General features: G+C 38.6%; 1 protein-coding gene across 1 annotated transcript in view; it reads left to right on the forward strand.

Annotated features, from left to right (window-relative positions):
- Positions 1 to 2,373: 2,373 nt before the first annotated feature.
- maml2 (mastermind like transcriptional coactivator 2) overlaps positions 2,374 to 24,516 on the forward strand; it is a 57,856-nt gene continuing 35,713 nt past the window's right edge. The window contains exon 1 of the mRNA XM_087795882.1: positions 2,374 to 3,306. Within this exon, the coding sequence (XP_087652008.1) occupies positions 2,911 to 3,306 (396 nt within the window). The 5' untranslated portion in view covers positions 2,374 to 2,910. The remainder of the gene's footprint in view (positions 3,307 to 24,516) is intronic.

A 24,516-nucleotide genomic window follows, 5' to 3' on the forward strand; every position in this document is an offset into this window, starting at 1 on the left:
ACGTCACCGGGCTCAAAGGTTTGTGGAGGTAAAGATGGAAACAGACTTGACGTAGTCATTTAAAATGAAACAAATTCAGGTCGATGCAACACATGAAAAACATGAATACGGTTGAAAAGACTTAACAACAGACATTAAACACAAATAAATTAAAAACCTCAACAATTAAAGACTTAAACAGACATCAATTAAGACATTAAATAAGAAATAATAATAAACAACCAACAAAAAGAAATAATCAAATGTAAAACTATCCAACTCTTGTATTCTTGAGTTGAGTTTTTATCAAGTATAATTGCAACTTATAAATTAATTAATTATTTAAAGTATATATAGTGTTTTAAACTACGTTGATGTTTACAATTAATTATTTACAACAACCTTTTAAAAATTAAATTAAAAGTTAGCCCACATCAATACAATCGTGTTTAGGCTATATGCTGATCCTGGATCTGTTCTTGCTACGCTTTCTTCAGCTTTTCGTATATTAGTCAGAGCAAACGCTGACTCAGGATCAGTAAAAAAATATATTAAAAAAAATAAGGGAACGTCAGTGCGCGGGAAGCGGAGCAACCCGGAAATGGAGCTTATCTTCAACGTAAACTCAAATAAAGAATTGATTCAAATTGAATGTATTTATCTTATGGTGAGCGATTTGTACGGTATTGGTCCTGCTCCCTAAGTTATAGTTTTTTCAAGTTGAAAAAACTATAACTTAGGCAGAATTATTTCCTTTTCTCTAGAAAGTTTCACATCAAAACCGTTTAAATCCGGGTTACGATGTAAACATATTTAGATTTGACATATGACTTATTTGTTGGAATCGCATTTGTCATACTTTGGGAATATGTACATTTTCATCTCACTTTTAAACAGCAGTTATCGTAAGTGACCAACAGAGAGCGACAAAGTCGAACTTTGATACACGTCTTTATTAAAAACAACACTATGGCACGATGACGTCATCATGCATCAATGATGGAATAATATAGTTTTTTCTAATAAATTGTTTTTTGTAGACGTGTTTCCCCCCTTTGGTGATATAGCAGCACTATTCAACCTTTGTGTTGTTGAAAAACTTTAGACGCTATACAAATAAGAATGACTTACTTACTTACTTACACTGCATATGTGTGGAAGCCAGGGATGTCACCTTGACCCAGAGACATCACAAGGGATACCACAAACACATTTGTTTTCAGGCCTTCGTGTTCGGCTTCACCCTGGGGTAACACAAAGGTTTACAATGTTTTCGAAGATTTAGTGATATGGGAAACCAAATATACATTTTAGTGTTCAATATTCATCTAGATGTCAAATCTTAATTAAAAACTTTGATTTGTTTTGCTTTATTTTTTTTCTTTGTAATCTCCACAGTTTTCAACAGCCATTGTAGTTTTGTTCGCCCCTTGAGTATTGTGTCACACTTTTCCCGTCAATATGTTGCGTTAAAAGTTTGTGTGTGTCATGACCAAAATTACTTTGTTTTTTCAATTGGCTACATTTGCTCCAGAGTGGAATCCTACTCCAGACGGGACTCATTTAAACCCAGTATTATATTGAGGGTAGTGCGAGGATTTATGTGTAGTATTTCCCGAGTATTTGACTCCGTTGTAACCTAATTTACAGACCACATGACTCTAACCGCTTTAATTTGTTTTAAAAAACAAAATACTGTATGTCCGAACATCACCTTAATAGCTGCTGGCATCGACTGTATCCTCTCGTACTCATTAATCGAAGGGATCTCCCTGGATTTCATAGCTCCTTTAAGGTGCGCCGCACGTAATGACTGCTGCCTAGTGGTCTGCAGTTTAATTGCAGCACAAATATGAACAAACCGAATTGTAAATAATATTAATAAAAAATATTATTTTATTTTATACAAACATAATGACATTAAAAAGCAAAAGAACCAAGATAAAAATAAAATATGGTTTGAACATGATCCTTTTTAAAATGTATTTAAACGACACAGTGTTGTTGAATATCCCGATTAAGCGTTAATTTATCACACCGCTACTACACAAGTACGAGTACCTTTTTCTATTATTTTTTTTTTTGCACATTGAATCACATTTTTGTTATTATAAAGCTGTCATTTTTGCAAACTATTTAATCAGATTCTTCTCTGAAGTGTACATTTTCTATTGAATATTAAATTAAATGTATATATTTTTAGGTATGTAATAGCTTGTTATTATAAAGCTGTCATTTTTGCAAACTATTTAATCAGATTCTTCTCAGAAGTGTACATTTTCTATTGAATATTAAATTAAATTAAATTAACATATTTTTAAGTGTGTAATAATGTGATTTTATATTTAACTGCACATTATAGGAAAAATTGGGGGCGTGTTTTCTCTCCTCGGTAGCTGCAGTTCTCCCACCGTCCACTAGAGGTCCCAGCAGCTCCCCGGGAGCTGGCAGTGAGCGGCTGATCTCCAGCGAGGAATGTTGATACAATGAGGGTCTGTGTGAAAAGCCCCGCTGTTGCCTCGGTGCACCACACGGACAGACGATTGTCTATGTCGGAGAATCTAATCGCCTCATGAAAGAAGCTCTTTGCTCTCCTCAACATTCTGCTCGTGTTATGGAGGGACTCGCACCGTGAGTCTTGAACTTCACTACATTTTTTTTTCTTCTCCTGGTGCTTTTTTTTTTCACCCACGACCGAGCCTTTTTGGAGGTTTTTTTTTTTGGAATCACGACGTGTGCGGGGATGTGAAGTTCCAGCTGTGGAGCTCTGAAGATCGTTGCACTTTCCATTGAAGCTGTCAGAGAAGAAGAAGAAGCGTGTGTGGAATAATCCATGTTCCAGATCCTCCACATGGGATCGTGACTGAGTTTTCCACGCAGTTTTCTTCTGGACCCATAACCGAGGTTCCAGATCTCAACTTCTTTCGGGGCATGGGAGAGGCGACCCCCGCGCAGTCCGCCGCAGGATCCTTCGTGCCTATGTTGGGGGTCGGTCTGGGATCCATGTCCGCGGCCGGCGTGGGCACCTCCAGGGGCTCCGCGGTGCCTCAGCTCCACAACGCCATCGTGGAGCGTCTGCGCGCCCGCTTCGAGCTCTGCAGGAGACACCACTCCACCTGCGAGAACCGCTACCAGCGGGGTCAGGCCGAGACCACCGACCGGGAGCACGAGAGCACCCTGCACCTCCTCAACATCGTCCAGCAGGGACCCGGGAACCGCAAGAGCAAGGCCAGCCGGGGCTCGAACCAGCAACCTCCGGAGTACAGCAGGGCCAATGGAGAGCCGAGGGGCCCGGATGGGGACCACAAGGCGTCGATGCGCATGGCGGTGAGTTGGGATGTTTTCGATCTTTCTCTGGTTCTAGCAGTGACTTCTTTAAATAGTTCAAACATATTTAGATTCTCTAATCTTTCTCTGTCCAAACTTTCTTTTTGCCGGGGGGCCATGTTTGAGCGAGGGCCAAATGTGAAGACAATTACCAAGAGTTTTCTCCTTCAGAACTTCCAAAATGAATTTTCATTTTATTTGAATTCACGTTGAAACTTATCAGACTTTGAGATGTTTTCCTTTAATATTGTCATCAAAATTGAGTGTAACATGTAAAAATATACATATTTTTCTAATATTTTACATCTTTGCGCTTGATGGATCTACTGACTCCTTTAAGAAACATCTTAAGACGTTTTTATTTGTTCAGGCTTTTCCTTGATTTTCTGGAACTCCTGTTGTGTTATCAGTTTTATCTTGATCTTTAAAGTATATACTTTATTGAGTATTGTTTTGATTGTTCAAGCGCTTTGTGACCCTGGTCTGGAAAAGCGCTATACAAATAAAAATTACTTGCTTACTTACTTACATTCTCTGGTAAAATAATCGTTTTATTACAAAGACCAGGGGCCACATGAAATCTGCTAAAGGGCAACAAATGCCCTCACGGGGCCACACTTTGTTAATGTATTTTTGTTAATGTTAAAGAGGCAAACGGCAAAGTGTCTAATCTGTTATTTAGAAGTAAATCCCAATGAATCATTGTGTTGAAATTAGTCTATTAATGTATTTTGTTCATCCTCCCTTTTCAATCCATTCTAGACCCTTCCATAAACATTTTTTTTTGTATTTCACAAACTCTAATTTAAACCCATGGTAAGGAAGGCAGGAGTCGCTCTAACTGCTGACCGGGTTTAACCTCTTCAACAATAATTATCATCAATATAGAATGAATAGATCGATCAATTCCTGCCTTAACCTTCTTTGAACTTTCATTTGCTGATATTGTTTCTGTGTGTAAATAAATGTACATGACATTAATCTGTAGTTCAAACATTCGTGAGGATGTTCCTGTTATGCTAAAAGCGAGAACGAACATGCTAGCACTGCTGGAGAAAAAAAGTAATGCTAGCAAGATAACATGCTAAAGTAGCTAACGCTAACAGTTCTCAAAGGCTTGCACGGATAGTTTGTTGTGGAGCTAAATTGATACAGTAAATGTGATCTGATAGCATCTTGGATGTGAACCCGGATGTGTTGTTTTGACGGTAATTCGTAGCGAACCGTAAAATGAAACACGAAGCAGAAAATGACGTCAACGACTCGTGCTGATACTCGCATTGTAGGTGGTGATGGTTCCTGGCATGTTGACCTGCTGAAATTTTAATTCATTTATCCACCCCCCGTTTTTCAAATCACCCAAAAACGTGAGTGTCAGAGAGTGTCAAAGTCGAACCCTCAAAGTGTTTCAATGGCATCCCAATGTTGCTGCACAAACCAGTCCGGCTAGAAGGAACGGTTAGGGGCCACTGGGTCGTAGCAACTGTGAGTGTGTGAGCTACCACCGCACATACTTGCTTGACTTTTGGTGGCTGGTTCAACCAGTTTCATGTGCTAAATCAGCAGAAATACAGTGTCAGAAAATGACCAGGTTCTATACGTTTTTGTACACTTTCCAGGCTACAGCACAAAAGGGACCCAAAAACGGACACACAATCCTAAAGCCACAACGATACAACATGATAGTACTTGACACAGTATCTAAGAGAAGAAGCTGGATTGACGTTGTAAACCGTCTTTATTTGCAGTATAAAGAAAATATAAATTCAGGACAGAGCCTAAGGGCCACCTGACACCTCATCAAAGGCCACCTATGGCCCCCCGGCCAGATTTAAGATGTGCTGGATCAAAGTTGAAATTTTATTTACATGTCTTTTATAACCATAGAAAATGAAAATGTTACTGGTTTAACTACAAGGAGGCCCCGGGTCACCCCCAGGACATGCTTGAGAGATGTTGAGCATCTCGGTGAAAAACTGGAGGAGTTTTCTGGAGAAAAGTGACCCCAGAGAGATGGATCTCACTTGTTCCTGTGTCTTCATGTTCAACTGGAAACACAGCTTTTTTTTTTATCTGTAAACAACCTCTGATTCTACCGCATCGCACACACTCTCCACCGAGATTGTCTTGATGATGCATCTGTTTAATAACAGACTGGATGGTCAACCGCCTATAGGACTGACTTCCTGTTACTGTCGAGGGCACACAAGGATTTATTTTTCCGCGTCCGGGCATCAGGGAGTTCAGCAGTTATTTCCCCAGCAGCGTTTCAATTATGTCAGCGGGTGAAAGCTTGCAGATGTTCTCTCTCCTCACTTGCTAGATGGAAAGTAAACAAAGCAATATTTGTTTCCAGAATAGCCATTAAAAGGCGACGATGATCGCTCCGTCAGACCACGTATTGTCACAGCCGCTGAGCCCCGCCGTGGGTTCACTTTCACAAGATTGACCCTGATTTTTCAATACGACTAAAGTACTCGTCACCGCTGTTTCAATCCTCTGATGGATCGAGTTTGTCTGTTTAAAGAGGTCAGTGGTGTTTCATTTCTCCGTCCACTCCAGAGATCTTCCTCTACATTACAGTGGCGAGAGGAAGTCCTGACGTAAACGTTTCTGTCCACCCTGAGGTGAATATGTTGGTTTCAAGTACTGTGTGTAACCCGTAAAATAACTCTCGGTAAAATATATGATGTAGTTAATCTGTCCTTAAAACCTTCTTAAGTGGTTGATGAGTACATTTTCTGGTCGACTTGTTTTATGTAAAGAATGGTTTATATTTTGTTCTATGTCTTATTTCAAATATTTTAATTTTCAAATTAAAATTGATATATATATTCAATACATTTTGTTTTTGTTAAAACAATTATGTTTAAATGAATGCGATATACCGTACAGCTAGGGCTGTTAGATAATATCAAGATGGCGATTTATCCAGATATTCTTTTCCACAATACTGTATTCAACAGCACTGTATGGATTTTTTTTTTTTTTTTTTTGGCTTGCAAATAATATTTTATGTGTTTCCTTAGTTTGATTATGGTTTATAGTTCAATAATGTTTGGTTTAAATGAAATTCTAAATTCTATTTGTTTTACAATTAATATGCAAATATTCATGGTGTTTGTTAATTTTTGAGTTGCAATTAAACTTCCGGCCACTAGATAGCAGCAGTCATCAAGCCCGCCGCAAAAGGACGAATTAAATCCTATGAGATGCTGTCGATGACTGAGGACGAGAGGATACAGTGGACTTCAAAACAAATAAAATGATGTACGACTTTGTCAAGAGTCATGTGGTCTGTAAATACTGCCGAGTCAAGTACAAATATATATCCTTGTTCCTTTAGTATCGCAATTAATAATGCAAAATATCGTATCGTTGCCCCCGTATCACGATTTGTATCCCATCGCCAGACTCTTGCCAATACACATCCCTGCAGAGAACTGTTTTTCTAACGCAAGAAAACAAACAAAATATTGGAGAAATATAGCGACATCTCACATAGTATTTGGCTTCAAGTACTTATTGTTTTATGTTAAAACCCAAGCAGCCATCAAGTTACTTCTGTAACTGTGATTATTATTATTATTCATGCATATATACAGATATATATGTGTATATAATATCTCATGTGTTACTTGATCACATTAGGATCTTCTCAGGATCCAAGAAACAAACCATCAGCGTCTTGTCGGAATCTTCCAGTCATGGTCGTCTGCACCAGGATCGAGCTGAATCGCAATCGTCCGTCTGTTATTGACCGTTTGCATTTTCAATCCAGAGAAAGGCAGCAGAGTGGATTAGGAGAGCACAGCGCCGCTCGTCCAGTCCAGATTAAGAGGAGGATATTTGAGAAATTGAAAAGATGCGGACGAGCACTTGCTGATCCTGCGATTTACAAAATGCTTTCCTTTTTTACTCCCCAACGTTTATATGTTAATTTCCTCAAGCTGACATTTACGTAGATTTGGGTCACGGTCTGCTGCAAAGTCAGCAACCCGACAACCGTCCGTTTGGTTTCTTGTATACCGCCCCCCAGAGGTCGCAGGTGGGATTGGTACTAGTCTGAATGAAGCAGCTCCACTAGATTCCAAAATCATTGAAGCCTCCAGTTTACGCTGTAGTCTCTCGAATGATGTTTTCAAAGACGCAAGAGTTGGGCATCTAAAATAATTCCTGCTTAACTTCTGGAAGTGTAGCTTACATGGGTTTCTTGCACTCCCCTCCCTCTAGCAACAATATATAGCATATAGTAAAGTAAAATGGATCAATGCATTATTTTGGGTCTTAGTTATGGATAAAAGAGGTTATGTCCAATGTGCATTTTCCTTATATTTCAATATTGTTACTTTTCTAAAAATACTCAGTAAAGACTTACACTTGTATAGTTTTATTTTTAACTGAGCCACTGATCCAAATATACTGAATAAAATGATTATCATCCCTGCTAATCTGTCAGCCAATAAATTGAAAATAAAATAAACAATTGACATGAAGAATTAGTCATTGATACAATAAGTAATCTTAAATATTATATATATTCTACCGAGAAAATAAATAGCGATATGATACAAATTTCCTAATTGGGTTTTCATCTTGTATTCTGAGTTTCATCTCTTGTGTTATCTTTCCAAGTTTACCTTTTGTGTTTTGCATTTCTTAAAAATCCTGCGTTTGTGACCAGCACGAGATATATGGAATTTCCTGTTGGCCAGACGGAGAAGAGGAAGTGAGAATTGCAGTTGCAGTGAAACCTATAGTTGTCGACAAGCACGCAAGGGTATTTTTCTAATTGTATATATATTGTTTGACAAATAGACTGTTTGTATTACTTCTGCCAAAGATGTTAAGTGATGGGAAGTGATTAGGTCTCTGAGTGAGCAAAAAACATTTTGGTGTTGTTTGGGGTACCATCTGGATCCCTGATAAATTTGAAGATTCTTCAACGTATCGGTTATGCCGCCTGTGGTCCGATTGAGTTCACTGCTATAGACAATATTTCAAATGCGTAAAATGTTTCAATTTCGTCAGTAGAATACTTTAATGTTGGTTCTATACAAAATAGTTCCTGGTTTTATGATTATAATTAATATAGTCACAACGAATTGAAGTACGATTGATGTACGGAGATCCCCTTACACTAATATGCTAGTGCTAACATGCTAACGCAAGTGGTAGTTGCGCCTCCGCATAGTGTAGCAGAACGACACCCACTGCACCTCTGCTGCGTAAGCGTTTTATGTGAAATCCCATAATTTAACCTGACAACTACACAACATCAGTAGAAAACACAAAAAGCTCATCCCTCATCAAAGCTAGCACAACTAGCTGTTAGCGTCTCACGTCAACGGTGTTGGGATACGGCTGATCTCTGGTTAGATTATTAATTCATTCACGCGGGTTCATATATCATAACGCTGGACAAAGCTGCGGTCCGGCCTCGCCGCTCGTAGCCCGCCACGCACTGTCATGCTCTATTATCCCGCTCGTAATAAATGGCTCACTAAGCGTCTTCTTGAAAGATGTGGCGGCCATGAAACGCTTGGAAGCACCACGGCCTCTTACAAATGTTTAGAGCCACTGAATACATTTCCGGCATGTGTTTACTTAAAGTCAAACGGGCCTTGAAAAAGTAATAGGCGAGGGATGCCTGCTGATTAACATTCTGTACGCTTGTGGAGGATTGTGTTATTCCCCAGCCTCGCTCCGGTGACAGATCTGGGAAGTGTACGGTCCGAGGGCAGCGAGAGTGTTGATCCTCAAAAGTGTAGTGTGTGTGAGTGTTTTCGCTCTCATAAGTCTCGGTGTTCAAGTCCACCACATGACAGCGGCTCTTGAGAAAAACAGGACGAGTTTGTCGTGCGGTTCTCCGACTCGTAAACCGTGTAAACCTCGTTGTTTGGATGTGTGTTTCCTCGCTGGAGTTTTTCCCAGCCTTGACCGGTGCCGAGCCGTAAATCACGTCGTCATTGTCTCGCCCACCATTAGAAGTATGGTCAGAAAACCCCAGCGATAAAGATACGTAAAATAATAGGGTTAAAGGTCAACTATTGTGAAAACCCAACTCTCCTGACAAGTATGTTTCTTCTAAGTCTTCCTCTCTAAAATGCAGTAAGTCCCTCATCATGACCATGTTTTAAAGCTATTATTTATATATTATTATTTATAAAGTTCTCCTGAAATCTTGGCGAACGAGAGGTTACAAGAGTGGAGTCCATTAGGACGTAATAATAGCGTCACTCCTCCTCTAGCCAGCTGTAATCAGGCCCCGCTTTGTTTATACAACGACTCCCTTTGAGATGGAGACCTCCGGGATTGATGACACGCGGCGACAAACCTTGACGATTGACCAATCACAACAGAGTTGTTATGGTAAACTACATTTCATCCCTAGAAAAATTAAGGGTTTTCAGTGGGCGGGGCTTAAGCACATTTTCTATTGTAAATATTTCAATGATCAATTACCAGTTCAAAAATATTCATGAACTTTGGTAAATAAAAGTCACATGTTTTTTCCTCCCAGTGCACTGTTAAGGTAATAGGTAAAGCACAACTTTGACGATCACAAGATCGTGTTTTATGTGATGGTGATTCTAGTATTTAAAGATTTTTATTGACTCTTCATTCAATATAAATGACGGACAGTTTTTGAGGCGTAGTAAGTAAGTAAATTTTATTTGTATAGCGCTTTTCCAGACAAGGGTCACAAAGCGCTTAAACAATCAAAACAATATTCAATAAAGTATATACTTTAAAGGGCAAGATGGTAATGACAGCAATACAACAGCACATGAAAAGTAACAGAACAGGATGGAATTAGTACTGAAAGTAGATTTATGCTCGACATACAACAAATATTTCACTTACTTTAGAATGAACTGTCACGTTTGGTGGAGATCTCTACTCATTGTTTGAATTTATTTGATAAATAAAGTTCACTAATAGCATTCTATTGATACGGTTATTCTATTGTTATTGTTTATATTCAATTATAAGAATTGTAAAATACATATAGTATAAATATTAATTTTTATATTTGCAAGAAGTAGTTTTCCGTAAAATCAACTTCTCCTCAATTAAAAAAAAAAAAAGTTTTTATTTACCTAATCAGCATTTTCCTCGTTGTAGCGAGACAACGGTGGACTTGATATTCAGCAGGACATTTGTTTGGACGCCGTGTTGATTGAGATGATGATGATGCTTCAGTATCCTCCGGCTAAATCATGCGTGAAATGAATGTCCTCCTCTTTTTTTTTTATCCCAGTAAACATATTTTTATGATAACATCAGCTCGTTATAAACAACATAGCAAACATAAATTCTCTTATCTTGATTGCTGGGTCCTCGGGGGGGAGAGCGAGGTTCAAGTATGTGCTCGTCCAGCAGAGAGAAGAGAAAACACTCTAATATTTCTGGATCACGTTATGATCGTCCGCCGCGTCTACGGCGACGTTTTAATCTAAAGAAGGGAATCGCATCGACTCGGAGTGATTTTCACTGGAGTACTTTGAATTAAAGCGGCAAACATTTGATCAACTCGGTGTCTTGTCGTCTCAACACTCCATCATTTAGAAAGAAACGCTCGTTGGTGACGTTTATTTTTTAATTCACATCAGAAATAATCTTCTCTTGTCTACAGACCTCACTTCAGAGTAACAGGGAACAGTTAAGATGGACACACATGGAGATATGATTTTTACTTGGTAAATATTGTCATCTATAACTACTGAGACGCTTCGTTACCCTAATATCTTTTAGATTTTTGGGGGTTTCTATATTATAGAAATCCCAGGGAAACACCTGGAACTTCATCTAGTTAACCCTTGTGTCAACCCAGGGTCAAGGTGACCTGAAGGCCCTAAAACAAACATGTTTTTTGTATCCCTTGTGTTATCTCAGGGTCAAGGTGACCCAAAAGCCTGGGAAAAAATGTGTTTCCTGTATGCCTTGTGTAGTCTCTGGATCAAGGTGAATGACCTCCTTGGCTTCCATAAATACATATACAATAAGGTTCACCTTGACCCAAATACAAAACAAGGGATACCACAAACGGATTTTGTTTTCGGGCCTCCGGGTCACCTTGACCCTGAGATAGCGCAAGAGTTAAAATTTAAATCTAGTTCCACGTTGATCCTCCCTCTCTTCACCAGCTCTCTATATCTCTGGCTTACGTCTACACAGAGTTAGAAATTAAGTTCATAATAGTTTCAACATTAATGATGATTTCCCGGTGGTATTTCACAATAAAAGCACGAACACTAAGCACCGACACAATTAACATAGAAATGTCTTTGTTGAATCAGACTCATGGTGACCTCGTCAGTCAGGCTTGTTTTATATTTTATTATATCTGGGAGTGAAGTTAGTGACTCTTGTCTACTTTGTTTTCATCTTCAGAACAAACTGAAAGTTCTATTGTATTTTCATATATATATTAATTATGTACCTAGTTTTTTCATTAACAGTTGATTTAACTATAAAAATAATTGTCTATATCTTTACTTGGTGCATACCTTACATGTTGAAAAGCCGGAGCGTATTGATGATTCTATAAAAGATGTTGGATTGAAAATTTACACAAAGAAATCTGGTATATTTATATATTTGTCGACTATTCGTTTATCAAAATAAACCTTTGTGGCAACGCTTGTTCAGAACCACTCACAAGCTCAAGGACCACTAGGCTTGTCAAAAGTATCGAAACTCAAAAAAGCATCAACACTAAAATGTTCTATACAATACTTATTTTAAGAGTATTGATAGCAATTCAAATATTATCATTGTTTATTTTATGTAATTATTTTTTGCACTGGTTTCCTTTTTTAACAGAGTTTCTGGCCTTTTTTCTTTTTGATGAAAATATATCTTTAACATTTGTGCGTCTTTTTTTTGTTTATCCATTGTTTAGAAAATGTATCGAGTACTGAGTGTTTTTCTAAGTATCAGCATCGAGTTGAAAATGTTAATATCGTGACAAGTTTAAAAGATAAAAGCCGTGAAAGTCCGTTGGATCATCGTCACGAGAGAACCTGTCAAAACACATCCTTTGTTGTCCGTGCTCGACAAACCCCAATAAGAAAAAGATACTCGGTGAGTGCATCTGAAAGCTGAAAATGGCGGTGAGCGAAGAGACAGAATCGGTTCGTCAGAAAACCACCGGCATCAGCAGATACAGTCTCAGCGGCACCTCGGAAATCTGGGACAACTCAGAACCTGGAAGTCTGCATTTGCATACCAGCGCTTCCTGAAATCAGCTCGCTTTCATTTTCCTTCCTGGACGTATTTAGGTTTGTTAACAAGTTTTCAAAGATAAACAACAACAACAACGGCTCACGGGGGAGAAACGAAAATCAACCGCACACACTCGGAAGACACACAAGAAAAAAGGAAGCGTAGATGAATCCAGCCTTCAGACGCCCAGCAGGGCTGCGTGCAAGTGTGTCATATCAAAGGAATTCAAGGATCTCTTACAGTCTCTCCATGGCACTCTCTGAAACCCCCCAAACCCCCCCCCCCCTTTAAAAAACTCTCATACACAACCAAGCGCACACACCTTATGTTTTATTCAGCAGCTACGCAATAGTCTTTGAAGAGCGATGTGTAGACTCATTACATCGGCGTCGTGAAGACACAAGCGGGTATACACTCGGTGGTGGTCCAGGTGGGCCCGCTTTAGCTTGGTGGAGGGCTTCGTGTAGACCCATATGGTCCATTTATAAACCGTAAAGTGCAACTAATGTGAAAACCCAGCTCTCCTGACTCACATATTGAAGTCTTCCTCTCCAAGATCCATTAAGTCCTTCATCATGACCAGGTTTGGAACTTATTAATTTATAAAGTTCTCCTGAAATCTCGACGAACAAGAGGTTACGAGAGTGGAGTCCATTATGGTGTAATAATGGCTTCACTCCTCCTCCAGCCGGCTGTAATCACGCCCCTCTTTGTTTATACAACGATTCCCTTGGAGGTGAAGACTTAGTTTTATTTAGCCACAGCAATACAGCAATTGATGACGTCTTGATGACGTGCGGTGACAAACCTTGATGCTTGACCAATCACAGCAGAGTAAACAATAACTTTTTTTAGTGGGCGGGGCTTAAGATCATTTTCTAATGTAAATATTTAAATGAAAAGATAGTTTTGTACAAACAGAAACATACTGATGCGTACAATATAATTCCAACATCTATTTAAGACACACTTAAATTAACACATTAGTTGAACTTTAGATCATCTTAATGTTATTTAAATATAGGAGATGGTCATAATCACCAGTCATCGTCTTCAAAAAAACGGCATTAAGCATTCAGCCTACTGAAAAACTTAGCAACACAGTATGTAGCGAGAAAACTCACTGAAAGATTTGTAACCAAGCACCAAAATATCCCACTGTCCCTGAAGCCGTCCTCGTCCTGATCTGCTGATTCAGCACGTCGGAGAGAAAGTGAGTGAAGGCGAAAACTGATGATGGCATAAATGATCTGGAAATAATCCATCCGAGCGCACACTCAAGGTTTCGTGCTCAAGACGTGTTTTCGTCAGCTCATGAATGTCGAGATATGCGGGAGATGTAAATCTGCCAGGAGACGGTCGTGATGGTAGTTTATACTTAGAAAAAAAAGAAAAGTCTTGTTAAAAAACAATTCATATATTTATAAATATTAGAGGATATAAAAGAACAATAATAAAAAGGCAGATACATAATTTTGCTTAAAATGTGATTAATGTCAATTATTATTTCATTGTAAAACATAAAAAATATTTCTTATTTAGATATATTTAAGTACACACAGATGATAATTAATAAAGTATAAATACAATAAAACATATTAGCAAAAAAAAGTTTTAATATTGTAGCAGGAACATTTCTATGGAAGTAAATAATTGCCATCAATATCATTTGTTTAATTTAACATTTAAAATGTTAATACTTTGAATTTTAAAATGAATGTTGTTGTTTTAATCATTTAATAATTTTATATAATAGTTTAATTCAATAATTTCTATAATGAAAGTTTTAATTTGTTGTTTTTCTTCAAAAGCTTAATTAAAACGTTTTTTTTTGCATATAGAGTTTATTTAATTCCAGTAATTAAAAAATAAACTTTCTAATTTATCTTCTTATTATTTCTAAGAGTAAATATTCAGGTTTCTCAACGTAAAAAAAAAACTTCAATATATTCAATAATACATATTCAATTAAACAGTTAAAAAATATATAAATTAACTGTTTAACAAAAAGTTTTTTTTAAAGATGTGTGATTTTCACAAGGGCCCAATTAATTCAAGCTAAAGGCTTCATGTGGCCCCTAGGCTACACCTTGCCCAAGAGCTTTCCCCAAACCTGGCACCTTAACATTAGCACTTGTGAGCTGATCCTCATGAGCAGAACCATAAAAACTTTGGATCTGGAACGTCTGAGAAACATGTCACTCTTGTCCGGTTATTCCTGCTCGACTGTATCGAAGAGAGGGATCGTGTGAGGGGGAAAGAAGGAGGGAGGGATGGGTGGAGTCTTTCCACAAGAGCTCTCCTGAAACTGGAACCCTGTGGGAAACAAACCCTCTCAGGTGTGTTTCAGGAGCACTGCAGGTGGAGCGAGGAAATAAAACAATCGTTGTTCGGTTGTCAATGTGTTCAGTGATGTCACGGGAGGTTTGTGGGAGCTCTGGAGCTCTGACTGGTTCTCTGACATCCAGTGAAGAGCTGGACTTGCACGGCGGCTCCTGGACAACTGGGTGTGGAGGTCCGCTGGTGTCACGCAACCCGTGTTGAGTTTCAGCGAAGCTGGGAACACGCTTGTGTACCTGTGTTTACACCAAACTTGTTTTCGGCACGCCATGTTTGTGTTTTCACACAAAGTCAATTGTAAGTTAGAGCTGCACTTGCTACTGTTGTTGAAGGTCTGTGAAGCTTCTTGTCTCTCATATCAGATCCAACACTAATATATATATATATATATATATATATATATATATAAACACAATCAGTATTAAACCATCTTCAACATATGTTTAAATTCTTTTTTGCATATTTATTTTTCTGGTTTAAGTATGTATTTATTTGTCGAATTTTAAATAATTAGTTTGAGATATTTGTTTATTTTATTTTTTTACATTTTTATTTCAATCATCATTTGTTATTGTACACCTTGTTTCTGCTTTTACATTCTGACATTTTAAACCCTTTTATTATTATTATTATTATCATATTATTATATTTACTATTATTATTATACAGGTTCTTATACTTGGAATAAATATTTGTATTATTAATTATACTTTGTATCTATTTTGTCTTTGTCATTTCCCCTTTAAATGTAAGGAAATGCTTAATTTTCATGTTTAAGTATTTGAAATATCCACTAATGTATTTTTCCTCAGCTTCTTTTTATGATATTTCTTTTTTTTTATGTTGTACTTCACACTTTTGTACACATTTCTTGATTTTTTTCTATTTTATTTTTTTAAAATGTTTTAAGAAAAGGGTTGATTTATCCGATGTAACACTTTGACAAAGATAGAAACTAAAGATTATCATGTTAAGATTTTCGTTGCGTGTCATCGTACATGTTGGATGTGTGTCGTGTAACACCGGCTCAGCAGAAACATGGCGGTGTGCCACTCTTACTCACACAAAGACATGTTTCTTGTGGATTTTTTTCCTAGTTTTGCCGCTCAAATGTCCAGGAATGTCTGGTCGCGACTTCTGTTACCTTCAGAACGAAGCGGAGCTGAAGCTCGACAAGGAGCCGTGGCTGATATCTGGTTTCAAATGGATGAAAGTACAATGACTCCGTCCAAGATCCTTCAGGAAAAGTTTCCTCCTGATGTCACCGGCCAACCTCGCGCTCAGGGCCGGGGGGTCAGCTGGGAGCGAGCTGGTGGGCAGGAGGGGCAGCGAGCAGAGAGTTCAGACATGTTTACATTACAGCTCGGGATATTTCTCAGAGCCGGGGCTGCCGAGGTTCCCAGGCTCCGGGGCCGCTGAGAAGAGTCACAGGCATTTATTGCTCTCGCTCTCCTCCCTCCTGAGTCTCTGAGGTCTTAGTCACAGTCCAGATCCATATGCTGCTCATGTTCCGCTGGACGAGGCTGTTGGAACCTCCCAATATATTCCCCCTCACACCAAAGTCAAAAAACTTTAAAAGGTAAAAACTGTGTAGAAGGTGTGACCTTGACTTCAGAACTCAAAGACATTTTGTTGTGGTCCCTAACTAAGGAAACCTCGTTCAGCTCTGTGGTCTGCTGGGGTCCCCCCTGCCCGACGTGTCTGGAGGTCCTGACGAGGAAGAAGTCTCGCCTATAAGACCAGTTCAGCTTCCTCTTTTTGACGTGGTTCTTCTAGACTCGTACCCACAGCATCCTTTCACTAACAGTAGTGCTATGTATTGGCAATAACCTGGCAATACGATACGTATCAAGCTACAGGGGCAACAATACGATATATTGCAATACTGAAGTAAAGAGGATACATTAGTAGTATTGTCGAGTACTTGACTCTGGTGTTGCAGAATTTACAGACCACATGACTCTTGTTGAAGTCGTAACTGTTTTTATTTGTTTTGAAACCAAAATATTTCCAAACATCAGCTTTAAAAGCTGCTGGAGTCGACTGTATCCTCTCGTCCTCAGGACTGCCTGTTTGTTGTTGTTCTTCTGGCTGCGAAGGACCTAATGCACGCTGCCATCTAGTGGCAGGAAGTTTAATCGCAACACATAAATGAACAAAGCTGTGATGTTTGCATGTTAATTGTAAATTTAAAAAAAAATGGAATTATACACATTTCCTTGAAAAATAAAATAAGTAAGTAATTTGTATTTGTATAGCGCTTTTCCAGATCAGGGTCACAAAGCGCTTAAACAATCAAATCAATACTCAATAAAATATATACTTTAAAGGTGAAGAAAAAACAAAAACTAACTTTGATATAAATAAATAAAAAATTTTAAAAGAAAAAAAAAGAAAGAAAAAAAGGATATTTCTTCATCGCAAGATATCGATCAATCAATATTTTCTCTAGGATCCAGATTGATGGATTTGAAAATACTTCTCTCTCGCCGAGGAGAAACCAACAAGGTGCTCATGATGATGAAAATGACTATAAGAGCATGTTCTAAAAAAAGGGAGGAGTCACATAATCAAGTTTTAGTTGACATTGTTTTGGTTCCTTGACCCGCAACGTATTTCGTTCTACAGCTGGGGTCTGTCGGTTGACGAGGTATTTTCATCCCCGTCACTTTTGTGAAAATAGTGGATTATTTAAAAAGATATTCCATTTCAGCGAGTCCACCTGTGCCGGTCACTTTTTTCCCTCCTGCCTCTTGTAATGTTAGAAGTTATTAGCTATAAGTCATGGAAACCAGTTAGCATGTCCGTGCTAGCACCCGAAGAAACGAAGAATAATAAAAAATAACACGTCTGGTTGAATCTCCTCCGATCTTCTCACGCGGGATCGTTTCCCTCGTGAGACTCCTTTGAGTGACTCTCAGACCGCGGACTTTGTTTTGCTGCTCAAATATCTGAGAGACCTTCGCTGAGGCCTTCAGACATCTTTTACAATCCAGTCGCTCCTTCTTTCTGCCGCACGTGTAACGGAATACTTTTATTTGGCCTCAGATCTCACGACCTTCCTCGCATACTTCCACTGGCACCTCGGGGTAAAGTCTCTCAAACGCATTCCAACATCTCAACTAGGGAACTAGTTATAATAGCTTGAACTGGATCAGTTAAACCCCTTGTGTTATCTCAGGGTCAAATTGACCCGGTGGCCTGGGAAACGACAAACGACCTCCCTGGCTTCTATTAATACATAGTCAGTGGTAGAGGTCGATCACCTTGACCCAGGGACACCACAAGGGATACGACAAACACATTTGTTTTGGGGGCGTTCGGGTCACCTTGACCCCGAGTTAACAGAAAGTAAGTAAGTAAGTCATTTTTATTTGTATAGCGCTTTTCCAGACAAGGGTCACAAAGCGCTTAAACAATCGAAACAATACTCAATAAAGTATATACTTTAAAGTTCAAGATACAACTGATAACACAACAGGAGTTCCAGGAAATCAAGGAAAAACCTGAACAAATAAAAATAAGAAAAGATAGATAAGAAATAAGATAAGAAAGGGTTAAATGCCCACAACACCGAGGTGCAGGATCGATTTCTTGTCACCCTTTTTGGGGGTTGACGGGGGGGGCGTGCCGTACAATGAAAGAATCATGGACGTTCATTTTTTAAAAATTGATTATTCCTTGTTGCTCCTTGGCAGAGGTATGTGCTGTCTCAGTGCTTTTCTAATTGCCTCAATATTGAGGGACCCAAACAAACCATGGTCTGAAAATGGAAGGTCCTTATCCTCATAGAACCCACAGAAGAGCTACTGGTTTTTGTCAATATAAATGAAGTTATTGTTGTTATTGTTGACGATCTGATGACTCATCATGTGAGCAGGAGTCTGTGGCGCTCTAGCACTTTATGGTGGTGCTCCCTGTTGCGACGGCGTCCGACGGTGTCGTCTGCGTCGGCCCGTCTGCCGCGTCTGGACCTGGAACATAGATGCACTTGTTTCCCCGCCGGAGCTCTGCAAACAAGAGCAGCTGGAATGTTGTTGGTGCTCTGCTGCGGTGAAGTGTCACTGCTCCCGACCCTCCTCCTCCTCCGCCTCGTCCTCGTCCTCCTCCTCGCCCTGCAGGACTGCTGAACGAGCACACACGGGAGTCCGTGGAGGACGCCCGCACCTCGACCCTCGGTTCCGTCCAATCGCAGCCGGAGTGTCGCCCGAGAGGCCGACTTTAAAAAACACCACACGGTTTTCCTGGCTCCACGGCGCGTGGATTGAAGGCAGAAATGTGCAAGGCAGCGTTTCCTCGGGCGTCTCACAGGATCGCTAATGAGCTCAGTCATCCGCAGAACACTCAGACAGAGCTGCCGCTGTGTGCCTGGCTCAGACACGACCGTCGCCGGCGACATATTTAAAAGGTCCCGCATTATCTCGGTGGACGATCTTGGACTCTTTACGAGCCGCTCAAAGGACTCTGACCACGCCCCCCTTTGTCGCGAGTGGTGGGGGGTTGTAAAAACGGGGTAGATGCTCCTCAAAACGTTGTCATCATGCTGCTTTTTAAAAATTAAAAAGTTTGTTTAAAAAATATATATAATCCTCAAAGTGGAAGCATCGATGTTAACCACGTCTCATGGGTATTTCGCAAAGAAGGGAGGGGCACAGTTTGATTGACATGTCATCATCCAATCAGTTCGTTCATAATGATTTCATGACATTTTTACACCAATGTTATAATCTTTATAATTTTCCTTAAATTTGATCATTTTAATACCTGCAATGATAGGTGTTCTTGAGCTGGAAAATGTTTTTTTTTACCTTGGACACAAAAATTATCCTTGAACAACAAATCAATGGACTGTTTTCTTTTTTTCTTTTCATGCTACAAGCATTATAGTACAAATATTACGACCAAAAAACCTGTACATGTACCAATTATAACTCAATAATAATAACAATCGTAATAATAATTTGATAATTTTCACATATCATAGTGTTTCTTATGGAACCATTTCAGAAACACTCGTCAGATTCCTCCATCTTAGAACTGTGTACTTCAGTTTTCAGGAAAAAAAGAGTTGAAAACAAAAATGCACAGGATAGCATTTTGATGCTAATTGCTGAATTGATAAATAAACTATACTTTACTTTTACCCATTTTCTTTGGTCAGAACCATTTAAATGTGAATTAATCCCCAACAAAAATAAGGTCGACTATAGCGAAAAAAATGAAATAAAATAAGAAAATACAAGAAAGACAATTTCTGTTTCTGAAAAAGTGAAAGTTATGACATTTATAGAATTAAAATTGTCCCTTTTACACACCAGGTGTTGAAAACCAGCCATGACTGGTCAAGATAAACGCCCTTAGAGAAAACCTCAGAAAAATAAGCAACCTTTACCAAATATGTATCATAACAAACTACAAATGAAGCGCAATAGATGTTTGAGAAGACGATTAAATCTGAGTCTAAACCGTGGCGCGATGAACGGTCGCACAACTGTTGTGTTGTAGCTTCAGTGGCTAATAAACGAGTCGGTCATTGTGTGATTTTGCAGAAGAAAGACAGGAAGCTATTAAAGGGAGGCGACTCCTTCTGTCCTTATGTAAGCTTTCGTTTTCACCTCCCTCTCGGACAGAACGCAGCTGCCATAGATCTGCTGCTCTTTGTGCGCCGTCCTCCCTCCGTAGTGTCGCTTTCTCGGTTCGAAACATCTGATGGAGTCTCAGAAAAACCCAGACGAGCGAAGTCCAAACACGTATGTGCAGCAGAGTCGTGGATGTCGTCCAAACAGGAAGCGGTTAAGTGCTTCAGTCTGCCAGTTTCCATTGTTGCAGCTGATAAACGTGCCTTTATAGTTCCACCACCAATGTCAGGAACCTCCAGATAGTCTTAATAATAATAATAATAATCTAGTTTTTATGGGACTCCTGTTTTTGTCTCTATGTTGTCTTGGCCATTAGGAGTTTTTTTTGGTATTTTTAATTGTGTATTGCTTCGCAGAACTATGAATTAAGTGAGCAAAAATGTATTATTTATTTCTTTTTAAATTTATCATGGATTTTAAATTTATTTTTATGATTTAATTGTATTAAATTAACAATTTATGAGTTAAATAATTGTGATAAAAATGAGAATTTTTACAACTTGAAAATATTTTAATATTTACGACTTAAAACATTTAGTAAAGTATTGCATTAGAAATAATACTTTATTATTAATTAAATGTTCATATTCCTATTTATTTAGATTAGGGCTGGGCAAGGATTAACATTTTTAATTGCGATTAATCGCATGATTTCCCAGATTAATCACGATTAATTGCACTGTATATGCAAAATCCAATAATGAATTAAAAAGAAGTGTACTTCAACTTTGATTTTGTGACATATCGTTTACTGAAATCGTAGCTAAAATCAATAAATCAATAAAATCAATAATACAATAACAGACATGTGATCAAAGGTGACCTCTGAGAATGAGGGTTCAGACAATATACAAAGATTGTCTATTGAAGAAGAGGACTCCCTCCTTTTGGAAAAAAAGTGTTTTCATTCTCACAAATTGCTGACGTTTGTCTCATAATCTGCTCGTCCATGTTTGTCTCGCTGACTTTCGGTGACGGAGTCAACAGGCTGAGATGATTATCTTGAGTTGCGATGGTGAGAAGAACGATAATCTTCCTGCGGCCGGACGGCGGCGTGACGCTGCGATCTGAGCGAGAGGAAGTACGAGGTTCTAATGCTTGATAACAAGGGGGCGAAAGGGAGCAGAGAACATTCCTTTCTCACTCCCACTCTCCACTGCCGCCCCCCCCCCCTCTCACTGCCACCCCACCCCCAGTTTCCTTCCTGTGCTTTTTTTAGAGTCTATTGGATGTTTTTCCCACATCCGGCAACAAAGCCAGCCTTTTTTTTTTTTTTTTCGTTGAGAGCCTGAACCGAACGGCTCGATCCGGACCAGGCCGACCACCATCTGAGACGCCTCACCTGATGATGTCACGCTGTCAGTTAAAGTGACAGGAGCTGATCTGTGATTGACAGTATTGATCCCGGAGACATTTAACCTCCGGCTCGTAATCGTTTTCGTCGACCAACTCCAGGATGGGCATGTGAGGCAGAAGTGTGATGTTTTCTTTCCTTCTGAAGTGTCAGGATGTGAAGTGCAGCTTTTTTTCTGGATTGAGCAACTTAGACTTCTGACCATGTGGTGTCCAGATCTGATCCGGAATCAAGATGGCAGTTTTATATTTTTAAATGTATATATATATTTTTTAACATATTTATTTAGTCTTAGATAATATCTATAAATTAGATTTTTTTTTTTTTTTGTTAAAAAAAAATAACCTTTTCTCTTATTATAAAATTAACTTTTATTTTATTTTTCATAGATGATAATTCATTTAGCTTTTTTGCTTTGACGTTTTCTACTTTTATCTTTTTTCTTTTTACTTATATCTGTCTCCTGAGTGTCAAGCTAATAATTGTACATTTTATTAACCCCATTTTAGAAGTGATAGTTGACCATTTAAGTTAGTTTTATTTGCTTTAACTCTTAGTCTTGAATAACTTCTCTTAATTAAAGTGTTATAATTTACTTTTAATATATATATATTCCATTTTATACACATGTTTGCTTTACCTTGTGTTTTACGGTTTGTTACCTATTAATTTAAAGCGCTATAAAAATAAAAATTACTTACTTACTTACTTGTGTAATCTGAGGGTCAAAGTGACCCGAGCAAATCTGTTTCAGGTATCCTTTGCGCTGTCTCTGGGTCAAGGTGAACGACATCCACCACTGTTATTTATGGAAGCCAGGGAGGTCTTTCCCCCCTGACACAGGGACAACACAAGGGATACCACAAACACATTTGTTTCGAGCCTTTGACTGAGATGACTGAAGGGTTAGTAGATTTATTAGTTTCCAGCGGACAGATGCAGAGTCGCATCAAAGTGTCGTCCGACAGAGAAGGTGTTCGCTAATGTCAGCAACATTACAGATGAACGATGTGTAAAAAAAGGTGATAAATCTTCTTCTATAATCGTCTTAAACTAGTCGCAGTGAAGCGGCTTCGCTCCGTGACAACTGCGGCTCTAAAGATTCACATTTTGTTTCATCAGCACAGTCACCTTAATCCCTCCTGAAATCTCCTCGCTTGTTTTCAATTTTAAACGATGGAAACATCCCATCATGGGAACGCTCCCTCCTCGCCTCCCTTCCCTCCCCCTCGCGGCGGCGCTCTCTCCCTCACCAGCCGGGACACGCTCCCAGACCAGGAGCCACCGGTTCACGGGGCCCACGTCTACAGGACGGCGTGTTAAAACTCGCTCCGCGTCACAGTCGACTAGCAGGCGGTTAGCCGAGAGCAAACATGAGTCCAAAACTTTTGGATCTGTTCAAACAATCGGCACCATGGTGTCGTCGAGACCGACGAGACCTGCAGACGCCTCGTAAGCTGGTTACCTGGTGACGCGTCAACATGGAGACGAGTTTCTTTGGTTCTCATGGACATATTTGGCTTTTCCTTAGCAAAGGAAATATATTCAAGTGCACTGTGAATATACTTAATTATACTAAAATTGAAGTAGTATAATTGAAGTTTACTTTTGGCATTCCTTATAAAAATGAAGTATACTGAAGTGTACTATGAGAATACTTACTGCAAGTTTTTGTGACTGTTTGGAAACGCGCTCTACAAATGTAAATTACTTACTTATTTACTTATGTTATACGTAGTATACTTGAAGTTTACTTCTGACAGTCCTTATTAAAATGAAGCATACTGATGTGTACCATGAGAATACTTAAGTTATGTTATAGATAGATAGATATGTAGTATACTTGAAGTTTACTTTGAGAATACTTAAGTTATGTTACAGGTAGTATAATTGAAGTTTACTTTTGGCATTTCTTATAAAAAAGAAGTATACTGAAGTGTACTATGAGAATACTTAAGTTATGTTATAGATAGATAAATAGATGGATAGATAGATAGGTAGATAGATATGTAGTATACTTGAAGTTTACTTTGAGAATACTTAAGTTATGTTACAGGTAGTATAATTGAAGTTTACTTTTGGCATTTCTTATAAAAAAGAAGTATACTGAAGTGTACTATGAGAATACTTAAGTTATGTTATAGATAGATAAATAGATGGATAGATAGATAGGTAGATAGATATGTAGTATACTTGAAGTTTACTTTGAGAATACTTAAGTTATGTTACAGGTAGTATAATTTAAGTTTACTTTTGGCATTTCTTATCAAAATGAAGTATACTGAAGTGTACTATGAGAATACTTAAGTTATGTTATAGATGGATAAATAGATGGATAGATAGATAGATATGTAGTATACTTCAAGATTACTTTGAGAATACTTAAGTTATGTTACACGTAGTATACTTGAAGTTTACTTTTGACCTTCCACTCCATATTAGACGCTATTCCTCAAAATAGTACACTGATGTATACTTTAAGTAAACTATCCACATTTTTTCCATTATTGTGGTGATCTGAAGTAAACTGTGCAAAGGATTATGGGAGTGGTTGATGGGCGGCAGAAAGCAGACCTTTGGTGTTATTGTTAGAAACATTTGCTTTCATGTATTACCTTCATTATACATGTGTATGATCATGTAGTG

Source organism: Callionymus lyra, chromosome 7 (genome assembly GCF_982586985.1).
Source record: "Callionymus lyra chromosome 7, fCalLyr1.hap1.1, whole genome shotgun sequence".
Classification (NCBI taxonomy): domain Eukaryota; kingdom Metazoa; phylum Chordata; class Actinopteri; order Syngnathiformes; family Callionymidae; genus Callionymus; species Callionymus lyra.